The sequence below is a fragment of the Ahaetulla prasina genome, chromosome 2 (assembly GCF_028640845.1).
Source record: "Ahaetulla prasina isolate Xishuangbanna chromosome 2, ASM2864084v1, whole genome shotgun sequence".
Lineage (NCBI taxonomy): Eukaryota > Metazoa > Chordata > Lepidosauria > Squamata > Colubridae > Ahaetulla > Ahaetulla prasina.
The window spans coordinates 12,571,653-12,585,018 of NC_080540.1; the positions used below are offsets into that span (position 1 = coordinate 12,571,653).

General features: G+C 47.9%; 1 protein-coding gene across 1 annotated transcript in view; it reads left to right on the forward strand.

Annotated features, from left to right (window-relative positions):
- Positions 1 to 13,366, forward strand: part of LOC131190371 (zinc finger protein 585A-like) — a 53,734-nt gene that overhangs the window by 4,430 nt on the left and 35,938 nt on the right. The window contains exons 2-6 of the mRNA XM_058167691.1: positions 2,000 to 2,132; positions 4,856 to 4,960; positions 5,795 to 5,893; positions 6,617 to 6,718; positions 8,632 to 10,010. Coding sequence (XP_058023674.1) covers positions 2,120 to 2,132; positions 4,856 to 4,960; positions 5,795 to 5,893; positions 6,617 to 6,718; positions 8,632 to 10,010 — 1,698 coding nt within the window. The 5' untranslated portion in view covers positions 2,000 to 2,119. The remainder of the gene's footprint in view (positions 1 to 1,999; positions 2,133 to 4,855; positions 4,961 to 5,794; positions 5,894 to 6,616; positions 6,719 to 8,631; positions 10,011 to 13,366) is intronic.

The following is a 13,366-nucleotide window of genomic DNA, read 5'->3' on the forward strand; positions in this document are numbered from 1 at the left end:
TTGGCATTTGTTGCAAGTCTTATCTCATTCTTCTGAGCCTTAACTTTCTCTGTTCTTGCACATTTTGGGCTATTTGCTGATTATTCTGCTTTAGTTACAAGTTGCTCTGTCCATTATTTTTATACTTGTCCTTTTTGTCCCTCAGCTAATCAGAACGTTTTGTGCAACCATGATTTTTAAATCTTGATATTTTTTTTTAATCAGTCATGCATTAGGTTAGGCTGTGAAGCATGGCTTATTTAAAAAGGCTGGACTCATTGCTCAAGCCAAAACACATAAATTTGCTTCTAGTGCTTCTGCTGCCCCAATAGTTTTTCATATTATGTCCTCCTCCTCCTCCTCTTCTTTCTTCTTTCTTCTTCATTAAAAGTGCATGCTTTTAGCTTGCCTTTAGATTAGCAATTCTCTCCCAAAACACAATCTATTGAGAAAAGAAAATTCTGCCATGAAGTATCAAAAATCTTTCTCTCCCAGTTTAATTTTTGACTAGGACTCAGGGGGTGAAACCTCTCCTCCTCCTCCTCCTCCTCCTCCTCCTCCTCCTCCTCCTCCTCCTCCTCCTCCTCCTCCTCCTCCTCCTCCTCCTCCTCCTCCTCCTCCTCCTCCTCCTCCTCCTTCTTCTTGAAATGGGCACAACTCCTCATCTTTTCATTCTGATGTTTTTCTCGCTCATTTCTGTCTAAAAATATAACAGGCATATTAGATATAAAAAGGACGTCAGTTTTTTACAGACTTCGTAGCATCCTTGGTGCACTCTGAACTTGGTGCGCTTCCTTGAAGATGTTTCATTACCCAACTAGGTAACATCATCAGTGTGAGTATGTTTGTTAGAAACTTGGGCAGATGGAGTTTGCATGGAGCTGAAGAAGCGTTCCTGGAATTTGGAAGAAAAACACACTTTTATCTGTGATTACACAGTTTATTGCGAAAGATTATGAATTATCACTGGAGACAGGTGGAGAGGATAGCCATTGGTCCCTGCAATCAACAATGGCCACACCCAATTCGATGGCACCTACCTAAGTAACTGAAAACATCATTGATAGAAATTTGAATCCAGAACTGGAGTAGATTTCCCCAGTGTGGGTGCCTTCCAGATAGCTGACTTCAACTTCTACGATGGTCAGCAAGGGCCACAATATGCAAGAAATTCTGGGAAATATGGTCCATGTGTCTCAGGATACCCAGGTTGAAGAAGGCTGCTCTTGTCATGTCCCCCTCCCCCTCCGACGACCGGGTCTGGGAAGTCTGTATCAAGCGTGGCCACGAAGCCTCTGCAGCTTTGCCAAATTCCTTTCAGATTTCTCAGGCAGGCAGGAATCCAAGGTGTGACTTCAGCAAACCAGATGAGACTTTGCTTGACTCAAGGAATGCTAAAAAGCAGATCCTTTATATAGGCCATGAGGTGTGGCTCCATGACTCAGCACTTATCCAGGCCTGCCCCTCCCTTCCTTCTGCTGACGTCGCCTCTCAATTCTCTGGAAGCGGGGATCCATCCACTGTAAATTCCCTTCCTCTGGATCTGCTGCCGGCAATTCTAACACGTGGCTGGCTTCGTGCTCACATGCTGTAGGAGTGAGGTTTGTTTGTTCATTCCTGACATTCTGTCCGGGCATGGTGCCAGGGCTGGGGGCTGGGGGCATGCCAGGCCGTTCCTCTTCATTATCAGACTCTGAATCTGATAGCAGGCCTGGCAGGAGGAGGGAGGGGCCCGGCTGAGGAGAGGAAGGCGGGCGAGGCACAACAGCTCTGGGTTTTCATGAGCTTTTCCTCTATGATCATCCGTAATTATCACCGTATGGTTTTTGGCAGGTTAGTAGATGTTCTGAACTGACTTACATGCCTGGATTCAATCTTTAGACATCTCAATCCCTGGAATGGCATCTACCAGCCAGAGTACACATTATTGGATTGCCATGGGGTGGGGTACATAATAGAAAGCCCTTTGCAAATTCTGCAAAAAATTTATGCTTAAAAACAGGTGCTATTTTTGTTTCAGGGACACCAAGCAACCGCTGAAGATGCAGCCCTGTGCATCTTGTGAAGGAGGAACCACAGACTTCTGAACCCAAATCCATGAAACTGATTCTGAGCAGATACGCAAGAGAATTCCAGGAAAATGTCTTCGTTGGGTAAGGATTTCATTCTCCTTTTACGGATTGGAAGGGTACTGGTTACGTTGTTTTGTGGGCCCATACTGATCAAGGGACATCCCTTCCTGAAATCACATTTCCGTTTTTGTTTTCACCTGAAGACGAGTTAAACCATCTTGGAGTAAAATCAACAAATTCTAATCAGGGAGAGAAGCAACTTAGAACTAAGGAGAAATTTCCTGACATTTGGAACAATTAATCAGTGGAACGACTTGCCTCCAGAAGTTGTGAATGCTCCAACGCTGGATGTTTTTAGCAAGAGATTGGATAACCCATTTGTCTGAAATGTTATAGCCGTGATGGCAGACCTATGGCACATGTGCCTGAAGTGGCACGCAGAGCCATTTTTCTAGGCACGTGAGCTGTCGCCCAACTCACCTGCAGCTGCGCATGCGCTCAGACCCCAGCTGGTTTTTGGGTCTCCGGTGCACATGCGTGCAATTCAGGGAACCCAGCTGGTCTTCGGAGCTCTCCTGCGCATGCGCACATGTTTGCACACGTATGCGAGAGTACTTGCCTGCAGTGCGCGCATGCGTAGACGGCGTACTCGCTCAAGCATTGCATATGTGAGAACCATGTCGTGTCCCACTCCTCCGCTGACGGCCGGGTCAGGGAAATCTGAATCAGGCGTGCCTCTGCAGCTCTGCCAAAGTCCTAGCAAAGTCCTCAGGGCAGGCAGGAGACCAGAAAGTGACTTCAGCAAGATATGTTTAGACTTTGCCTGACTCAGAGACTGCCAGAAAGCAGATCCTTTATATAGGCTATGGGGTGTGGCTCCATGACTCAGCACTTATCCAGGCCTGCCCCTCCCTTCCTTCTGACGCCGCTGCCTATCAATTCTTCTGAAGCGAGGGTCACTCCAATCGGCAGCTGTTGGTAATGAACCTTCCTCAGGCTCACATGCTGTGGAGGAGAGGGAGGGGTCTAGTTGCTCCGTTTGCCTGGGCATGGAGCCAGAGCTGGGGGCTGGAGATACTTGCTCTTCTTCAGCCTGTCTGGGCATGGAGCCAGGGCTGGGGCCGGGAGATGCCCCTCCTCAGCCTGTCTGGGCATGGAGCCAGGGCTGGGGCCGGGAGGCATGCTAGGACATTCTTCAGCGTTCGGAAGCAGATAAGCAGACCCCGGCTGTGGTGGTGAGATCGGACGAGACACAACAAACCATATGTATGCGCAGATGGTGGGATTGCGCATGCAGTGCACAGGGGGAAGCCGCCCGAAAGCCGCACGCATGTGCCGATGGTGTGGTTCCGCGTGCAGCACAATGGAAGGAGCCGCACGTTAGCTTGGATAGCACGGCTTTCGTTGAGTAAAAGGTTTGCCATCACTCTGCTATAGGGTTTCCTGCCTAAGCAGTCAAGTTGGACTAGAAGACCTTCAAGGTCCCTTCCAATTCTGTTGTTCTATTCCAGTGACGGCTAACCTTTTTGCCAACCGTGCCAAAAGCTGGTGGCGTGCCGGTGGGACTCCACCCATATGGGTGTGTGACTCCACCCATAATTCGGTGCACCCCACCCCCCTGCACATGCACGTGTGACACCCACCCGCGCTTTTGGCACGCGATGGCACGGTGGGCACGGTAGGCCTGTTTTTCACCCTCCCCAGGCTCCAGAGGCTTTCTTGGAGCCTGGGGAAGGTGAAAACGGCCTTCCCCACTCTCCCGGAGGTCCTCCAGAGGCTGGAAACAGACTGTTTGCTGACTTCTGGTGGGACCGGAAGGCCCGTTTTTTGCTCTCCCCAGGCTCCAGAGCCTTTCTGGGAACCTGGGGATGATGAAAACGGCCTTCTCCCCCCCCCCTCCCCAGAGGCCAGAAGCAGCCTGTTTTGTGACGTCCAGTGGGCCCGGAAGGCTGAAAAATCAGCTGGCTGATGTGCGCCGGAGCTGAGGTAGGGCCACACTCACGTGCCCACCGATATGGCTCCACGTGCCACCTGTGGCACGTGTGCCATAGGTTCGCCATCATGGTTCTATTCTAATTAGCCAAGTGCATGTTTCCTGGAAAAAGGTAGATTGTTTTTTTTCTCTTGAAGTTGGAGCTACTTCAATGAATTCAGCATTTGTTCCCAACAAATGCCCCTCCCCACAGCGTCTCCTTAAGTCTCAGTCCCCATGTGTGCGTTGTGAAGGGGGCAGGGCGCTCTCCTCCCAAGTAGTAGTAGTGGTGGTGGTCAGCCTGCGCTGTTCCCGCCTTCTTTCCACTCTCCGTGCTCGAGGATCAGGAGGGGGTAGTCCTTGCTCATCACCTGAGCTGTATCTCTCATGTTCACTGCTTAGCTTCTCTTGGTCATCCTGCCCCTCTTCCTCCCTGCCTACAAGCCATCCCACTCCTGAAAGGCCCTGGCTTGACTCGGCCTGCTCCTCCCCATATTCCTCCGAAGCCAACAAAACCGCCTCCTCAATCTCCATCGGCTCCAGTTCCAGTTCGTCTTCCTCCGCAGATTCAGGCTCCGACGGGAGCATGACACTATGCCTCCATTGCTTCTACAAGCTAAGTTGCCTCTTATCTGACCGTTATCTAGTCTGCAGCTTTTCTTCCTGTCTCTCAGATGGAGATATCTGCAGCTCTTTTATTGGCCTCAAAGGCGGTCAGGACGTTATTTGTAAATGATAGATGTGAGCAATATCATATACTGTATCCTCCCTCCCGCCAACGCAAGAGTCAGCAATGTCTTCTTTTTCAATATCTTCCCTCTCTCTTAATTAGAATTCCCTAACGTGACAATAAAGTTAGAAGACAAAGAAGATGTCTCCTGGCTTCCAAACAACCAGGTGGCAGAAGGAAGTCGGAGTTTCTCAGTTGATCGTTCAGGTACAGAAAAAGTAACCTAGATTTGTGCCCAGTGCTTTTTAAGGCCCACGGAATGGAGCTAGACAAAATTAAGGAACTAAATTCCTTAAATGAAGTGTAGTGGAGCATAACGATTACAGGCAGGGGTGGCATTCACTTACCTTGGCTATCGGTTCGCAAATGTGAGCGCGCGCCTCCGCCACGCATGAGCAGGGCCTTCCACGAATGCGCAAGCAACAAAAACGGGACATGACGACGTCCAGGCGGGTGGGCGGAGCCTCCCGCAACCGCCACTATCGGTTCACCTGAATCGGATAGAAGCAGCTGAATATCATCACTGATTATAGGGCTGAACCAAGAGCTAGGTTGTGCACAGCTTATATTTATTACCTTAGTCCAGGAGTCTGCAAACTTGGCTCTTTTAAGACTTGTGGACTTCAACTCCCAGAGTTCCTCAGCCAGCTTTGCTGGCTGAGGAACTCTGGGAGTTGAAGTCCACAAGTCTTGAAAGAGCCAAGTTTGCAGACCTCTGCCTTAGTCCAAGCAATCTACCGTATTCCATCTTCAGTGCTCTTCTCCAATATTTGGGATAAGTATATAATATTAGCAAGCTTACTTCTAGAATGATTAATGTAAATTTCACTGAGCCAAGAACACCCCCACCAACACTTGCAGGCCAAGCTACTTGCATATCAAGGGAAAGCAAATCCCACTCCTTTCTGGCACTGATGTTGTTACCTAGTTGGGTAATGAAACATCTGTAAGAAAACAACGAAGCACACGGCGCGCCGAGAACCTCACAGTTGAACCTTGAGATACAAATAATACTTATCTGTTTGTTTTCTTTCTGTGTAGGATTTCCAGTTCCCAAGTCTGAAGTGATCCATGGGGGAGATCCATGGATTCCGGAGCCTATTTCGCAAGAAAAAGAAATTCCAGTAGATTATGGTTCCGGTAAGATTAACTATTGAGAGAATTATTGCGATTAATCTAGATTTCCCACATCAGGAGTTCCTTAATTGGGGTACCACTGAAAAGACCAGCTTATGGAAAAATTCTTTCCATGTGATTACTAAGAGTTGACACTAAGTTGATGTCACATAATCAATTAGTCAATTAATCTAGCTTTCTCAGATTAGAAGTTCTCTAATTCTGCTCCATTATACCTTTAAAAAACTACTACACTGTAGCATTGATCTAGACTTTGGAAAACCAAGTTCAGTTATTAATTCAGCCATTGGATCATCTTGATTTGAGGATAACACAATTGGAGAAATACCATGATTATATTTTGAAGTATGTTAAAACAAAATTACTTTTCTTTCCCTCCATATATGCCCTTAATGTTGTGCTTGGTAAAATGTGCCCATTCTGAAATTACTGTGTATTTTTTTGGGTGGTGGGGGGACTATCCTTCACAGACTGGCTCTAAGGCAGCGTATTGTCCTCCAGATATGTTAGTATTACAGTTCCCAGCATTCTAAGGCATCGGAGCAAAGAGAATTCTGGCAGTTGAAGTCCCAATACACACGGAAAATCCCGGGTTGGGAACAGTTGTTCTGAATTATTGCCTAAAAGTTCTGGGATTTGCCCAGAAAATTGTAGATATCTCCCCCCCCCCCCCCGTTGCCAGTTATCAAAATAACATTTCTATCGTTTCTCATTTCTTCTGATCAGAGCTTCCAGATGTAATAATAAAGCTGGAACAGGAAGAGATTCCATATGTTCCCTGCCCCCAGGTTTCAGAAACAAGTGTGACATTCAAAGCAGTTCAATCAGGTAAGTGAGATTAATTTACTCCATTAAGTTTTATCATTAGGAAGAAAGAACTGTGCTGACCTTACCTCAAATTCCTTCTAAGAACCAGTTTGGTCTAGTCAGCAGTGGTGGGATTCAATTTTTTTTACTACTGGTTCTGTGGGCGTGGCTTCGTGGGCGTGGCAGAGGAAGGATACTGCAGTATTCCCATTCCCTCCCCACTCCTGGGGGAAGGATACTGCAAAACCCACATTCCCTCCCCACTCCTGGGGGAAGGATACTGCAAAATCTCCATTCCCACCCCATTCCAGGGAAAGGATACTGTAAAATCCCCAATCCCTCCCCACCCCACTAACCTGCTTTCCAGCTCCGTTCTTCTGTGCAGGGCAACAAAAGAAAACCCAGCTGATCAGCTGGGACTCAGGAGGCAGTGAATAGATCTGGGCCAGGGCCAGCCAGAGGTGGTATTTGCCGGGTCTCCGACTTTCCTTAGGCATGAAACTGGCTGGGGAACTTTGGGTCAGTCACCCTCTCTGAGCCCAATCTACCTCACTGGGTTATTGTTATTGTGGGGGAAAGAAAAGGAAGAAGGAATATTAGATAGATTTGCCACTTTGAATTATTTATAAAAATAATAAAGGTAGGATAAACAAATAACATAACATAATAAGAGAGTTGGAAGGGACCTTGGAGGTCTTCTAGTCCAACCCCCTGCACAGGCAGGAAACCCTACACCATTTCAGACAAATGGCTATCCAACATTTTCTTAAAAATTTCCAGTGTTGGAGCATTCACAACTTCTGCAGGCAAGTCGTTCCACTTATTAATTGTTCTAACTGTCTGGAAATTTCTCCTTAGTTCTAAGTTGCTTCTCTCCTTGATCAGTTTCCACCCATTGCTTCTTGTTCTACCCTCAGGTGCTTTGGAGAATAGTTTAACTCCCTCTTCTTTGTGGCAACTCCTGAGATATTGGAACATGGCTATAATGTCTCCCCTAGACCCCTAGTTTTCATTAAACTAGACATACCGAGTTCCTGCAACCGTTCTTCATATGTTTTAGCCTCCAGTCTCCTAATCATCTTTGTTGCTCTTCTCTGCACTCTTTCTGGAGTCTTAACATCTTTTTTACATCATGGCGACCAAAACTGAATGCAATATTCCAAGTGTGGCCTTACCAAAGCATTATAAAGTGGTATTAACACTTCACGTGATCTTGATTCTATCCCTCTGTTTATGCAGCCCAGAACTGTGTTGGCTTTTTTGGCAGCTGCTGCACACTGCTGGCTCATATCTAAATGGTTGTCCACTAGGACTCCAAGATCCCTCTCACAGTTACTACTATTGAGGAATAGTAGTAAGGAATGTATAAATAAGGAATGTAATGTTCCCTCTCAGTCAAGTACTTGCTTTCCTACTTAATCTCTTTCCAGTATGCACTAAGCAAGATGTTACTTCTGAACCAAGGTTCTCAACCTGGGTGCAATAACATGACATAAACATGTATGTGTATCTCTGTGTGTGTGTGTGAAATCCATATTCATTCTGCTTTTAGAGGATCTGAGATACCAAGCTGGAGAAAGACCTTGATCTGGGACACAAATTACATTATGGTTTAACACAATCTATGTAAACTGGGGCACCACCTGGGATAGATCTTAATGATCTTATTTCCATGAGTTAGTCAAGATATCGACCGAGGAGGTCTTCCAAGAGATGTCTGAGGACAATCAAGAGGTCGAAAATCCTGTCACAACTCCCCCAAACATTTTGACTCCCCCATCCCATCCCGCCAGATGTTCCAGCTGAAACCCTAATCCTTGCTTGATTTTTTTAATTATTATTTGCCTTTATATCCCGCCCTTCTCCGAAGACTCAGGGCGGCTTACACTATGTCAAGCAATTAAAAATGAGCATTTCTTTGTTTATCCCAATAGGAGGTGGCCATGACAAAATGTTGCAGAGAGAAATACCATTTTACTCCGGCTGTGTGAGACGTTTCCCTGACAAACCCGACCGTGTCAAGCAAGAGAACCAGAACACAGCCGAGAAGCCCCACAAGTGCTCTTGCTGCACCAAAAGCTTCATGAAGAGGTCCAACCTTCGTACCCATGAGAGAATCCACACGGGGGAGAAGCCATTCCGGTGCTCCGAATGCGGCAACAGCTTCAGCGATGGTTCCAGTCTCATCAGGCACAAGCGGAAGCACACCGGGGAGAAGCCGTACAGCTGCTCGGCATGTGGGAAGCGGTTCAACCAGAGCTCCAGCCTCATCAGGCATGAACGGAGTCACACAGAGCAGAGACCCTACAAATGCTTGGAATGCGGGAAAAGGTTCAATCAGAGCTCCACCCTCGTGCGGCACGAAAGGATCCACCGAGAACAGAGACTGTACAAATGCTCGGGCTGCGAGAAGAGATTTATTCAGAGCTCCAGTCTCCTGGCTCACGAGAGGATCCACCGGGGAGAGAAACCTTACAGCTGCACAGTTTGCGGGAAGGGCTTCGTCCAGAAATCTAACCTTCTGATTCACGAGATGAAACACACCGGTTTGAAGCCGTTCAAATGTCCGGACTGTGGAAAAGGTTTCAATCAGAATTCAAGTCTCGTCATACACCGGAGAATCCACACGGGAGAAAAACCGTACAGTTGCTCGCACTGCCGGAGACCTTTCAGCGACAAGTCGAGCCTTAACAAACACGAGCGAGCCCACCGAGGGGACAAACCGTACAAGTGTTCCAGCTGCGGGAAAAGTTTCGTGCGGAGGTCTCACCTCCTGACTCACGAAAGGATCCATACAGGCGTGAAGCCGTTCAAGTGTTCAGACTGTGGTAAAAGCTTCAGCAGCCGGTCGCACTTGATCAGACACGAGGGGACGCACACAGGGGAGAAGCCCTACGATTGCTCGTTCTGCGGGAAGAGCTTCAACCGGAAGTCCAACCTGACGAACCACGAGAGGACACACACAGGGGAGAAGCCTTACAAGTGTTCTGATTGCGGGAAAAGCTTCAGTGACAGGTCCAGCCTGATTAAACACGAGCGGATCCACACCGGGGAGAAGCCGTACAGTTGCGCGAACTGCGAGAAGAGCTTCAGCGACAAATCGAGCCTTATCAGGCACGAGCGAATCCATACGGAGGAGAAGCCGTACAAATGCTCCGATTGTGGGAAAGGATTCAACCAGAGTTCGAGTCTCATCGTGCACGAGAGAACCCACACAGGCGAGAAACCCTTCAAATGCTCCGACTGCGGGAAAGGCTTCATTCGCAGGACGATTCTTAATAAACACGAGAGGACCCATGCTGGGGAGAAACAATAAAAAAAAAAATCACCCCGGGTTAGTGGACAAGGCCCAGATTCCGTTATGAACTCCTAAGTCTTCTGATTTGACAATATACTTGCTTGAAGGAAGCTGTTGGAACGAATGTAGGCTAGTCATAGAGCTGTGCACTGAGAAATTCTTTTATTTCTGTGGTTTTAGATAGCCTTAGAGCAGAGAGGGACAATTACGGCAACTTTAGGACCTGTGGACTTCAACTCCCGGAATTCCTGAGACAGCCATTTTATGCTGGCTCAATAATTATGGGAGTTGAAGTCCACAGGTGATAACTTTCCCATAGTTGCCCATCCCAGCCTTAGAGAGATGTTTCTCCTGGCCTTCCAAGCCCTTTGTCGTCATCATGTGACATGGGGAATTACTCATAGACCATGGGTCAATACAGAATTCCCCGTTTAAAGGCATTACGTCAAGTGAATTGCAAACATGCTAGATTCTGCTGCTGGAATGTGATTCTGATATTATTCCTCCATGGAGATCTGTTGGCATATGTCATAGAGAAGGGGATGCGCAAGACAGTCTATAACGGTTAACAGTCTATAGACTGGAGGATTGTGAGAAAATAAAACGAGAGTGTATGATGGGAAAAAGAAAACATGGATTGTAAAGAATTATGAACCTAAACTAAGAAAAGAGGCGGCTGCATTAGTAACCATAAAAAGTACCTTTTTTAAAACATTTAAGTGTTGTTATCTATGCCATCATGGATAATAGTCCCTATTGGAAGGACGGATATCCCTGTTTAAATGGATGACTGAGTCATTCTGGCTTTCCAAAACATTAGAAGCCGTTTGGGTATATAGAGCAGTGTTGGCAAACCTTTTCGACACTGAGTGCCAAACTGCATGTGCAGTGGGACCAGATATTGGCAAACAGGCTGTTTTCAGCCTCCGGAGGACCTCGGGGGGGGGGGGTGTGGGAGGCCGTTTTTACCTCCCCCCCTGACTCCTAGAGAGGCTCTGGAGCCAGGTGAGAGAGAAAAACGGGCCTTCCCCACCACCCCCGAGGCCCTCCGGAGGCAGGAAACAGCTCTATGTCCCTATTGGTAGGCCCAGAAGGCCCGAAAATCAGCTGGCCGGCGCGCGCATGCACGCCGGAGCTGAGCTCATGTGCCCACTGATATGGCTACGAGTGCCACCTGTGGCACACGTGCCATAAGTTCGTCATCACGGATATAGAGTTTCACATCTGTAATTAGATTTCTTTTTCCCTCTCTTCTCTTGCACACCCATGTCCTCACTGTAAGTCTTCCTTAAGACTAAGGGGAAATACGGTAACAGTCTAGCACAGGGCTGTCAAACTCGATTTTGTTGAGGGCCGCATCAGGGTTGTGTTTGACCTTGGGGGGGGCCGCGGTCCTCCAGAACTCTGTTTTCGCTGGCAGAGGCACCACGGGCCAGTCCTTCGCTGTTTCCAGGGTGCCCCCCCCCTCCCCGGACCAGATCTAAGCACCCTGGTGGCCGGATTTGTCCCCCGGGCCTTGAGTTTGACACCCTGGTCTACAGACATAGATAATGCTTGTCTTACAACTACAGTTAGGATCAGAATTACTGATCCTAAAAGCAAAACGGTTGTTAAATGAGGGGGGCCTGATTTACGACCTTTTTTGCCATAGTTGTTAAGCGAATCACTGCAGTCGTTAAGCGAATCACACGGTTGTTAAGGGAATTCAGCTTTCTCCGATGACTTTGCTTGTCGGAAGCCAACTGGGTAGCCAACATGACCCCAGGACATTGCGACCATTGTTAACGTTTGCCGGTTGCCAACCTTCCAAATTTTGATCATGTAACCATGAGGATACTGCAACGGTCGTAAACACAAGGACTTTTCTCAGTGCCGTTGTAACTTTGGTTGCTAAACGAATAGTTGTAAGTCGAGGACTACCCATATCTAAAAGGCATCGGTGGAGAATCAAGTTGAGCATGGACCAAGAGATTGAGCTGAAATTAAGAAAAAGGAAATTCAGGGTGAATATACAGGCAGTTCCTCGACTTATAAACACGATGGAGCCCCAAATTTCTGATGCCGAGACATTTGTTAAGTGAGGTTTGCCCCATTTTATGACCTTTCTTTGCCACTGTTAAGTGAATCACTGCATTTGATAAGTTAGTTGGTTTTTTTCTCTATCTCAGAGGTTGGCAACCTTAAACACTCAGAGCCACAAAGGCCCTAACTGGAAGCCCCCTATTCAATTCTGGAGACCGTTCCCCCCCACCCCCGTGTCTCCTTCTAGTGCAGCGTCCTTTTTCCTCTACCTATCCTAACTGAAAGTCCTATCAATTGCGGAGCTGACTGGCAATGAAGCCGCAGCAGAGGGATGAAAGAGCCACATGCGGCTCCAGAGCCACAGGTTGCCGACCTCTGGTCTATCCCAGGAGTGAAATGCTCCCAGTTCGGACCGGATCACCTGATCCAGTAGCATTGGTGGTGGGTGATTCGGAGAACAGGTAGCAAAAATTCCCTCCCACCCCCCTGCACATGCCTAGCTGAGCCGGGGTTTTTTTTCTCTTAAAAGCATTTTTTCTTTGGCCGAAGCTCAGCTGGGATTATCAGAACCTTTTGAAAGCATTTTTTTCTACAACCTCATTAGAAGGTTGCAAAAGGTGATCACATGACCCCAGGGCATGGCAAGAGTCATAAATCTGAACCAGTCGCCAAGCAGCTGAATTTTGATCACATGATCATGAAGATGCTGCAAAGGTCGTAACTCTGAAAAACGGTCATATGTCACTTTTTCCAGTGTCATCGTAACTGAACGGTGACTAAATGAATCACCGTACACCAAAGATTACCTGTCTTAAATTCTCCAGCTATTGTTGTATTATGCAGACCAGAACTGAACATGGTGTTTCAGAGTTCACGCTCTTGATAAAATAGCTTGGTTGGTGATCAGCCCAACCTTGCATTGGCCCCAGCGGTGGGCTGCTGGGAGTTCACAGGGGTTCGGGAGAAGATTCTGTGCAGTTCGGAGAATCCCCAAATCCCACTCCTGGCTGCCCCTGCGCCGCCCACCCCTTCCAGGAGTCTCCACACAGCCTGTGTTGGATGCAGGTAAGTGTAGGGCATTCGCGGAGGCTCAGGGAGGGCGAAAAACGGGCCTACCCCAAGTTAGGGAAGGCCAGAAATGGGCCCGTTTCTGGCCTCCAGGATGCCTCTGGACCCTGGGGAGGCCATTTTTGCCCTCCCAGAGGCTCAAGGGAAGCCTCCAGAGCAGGGGTCTCCAACCTTGGCCCCTTTAAGACTTGTGGACTTCAACTCCCAGAGTTCCTCAGCCAGCTTTGCTGGCTGAGGGACTCTGGGAGTTGAAGTACACAAGTCTTAAAGGGACCAAGGCT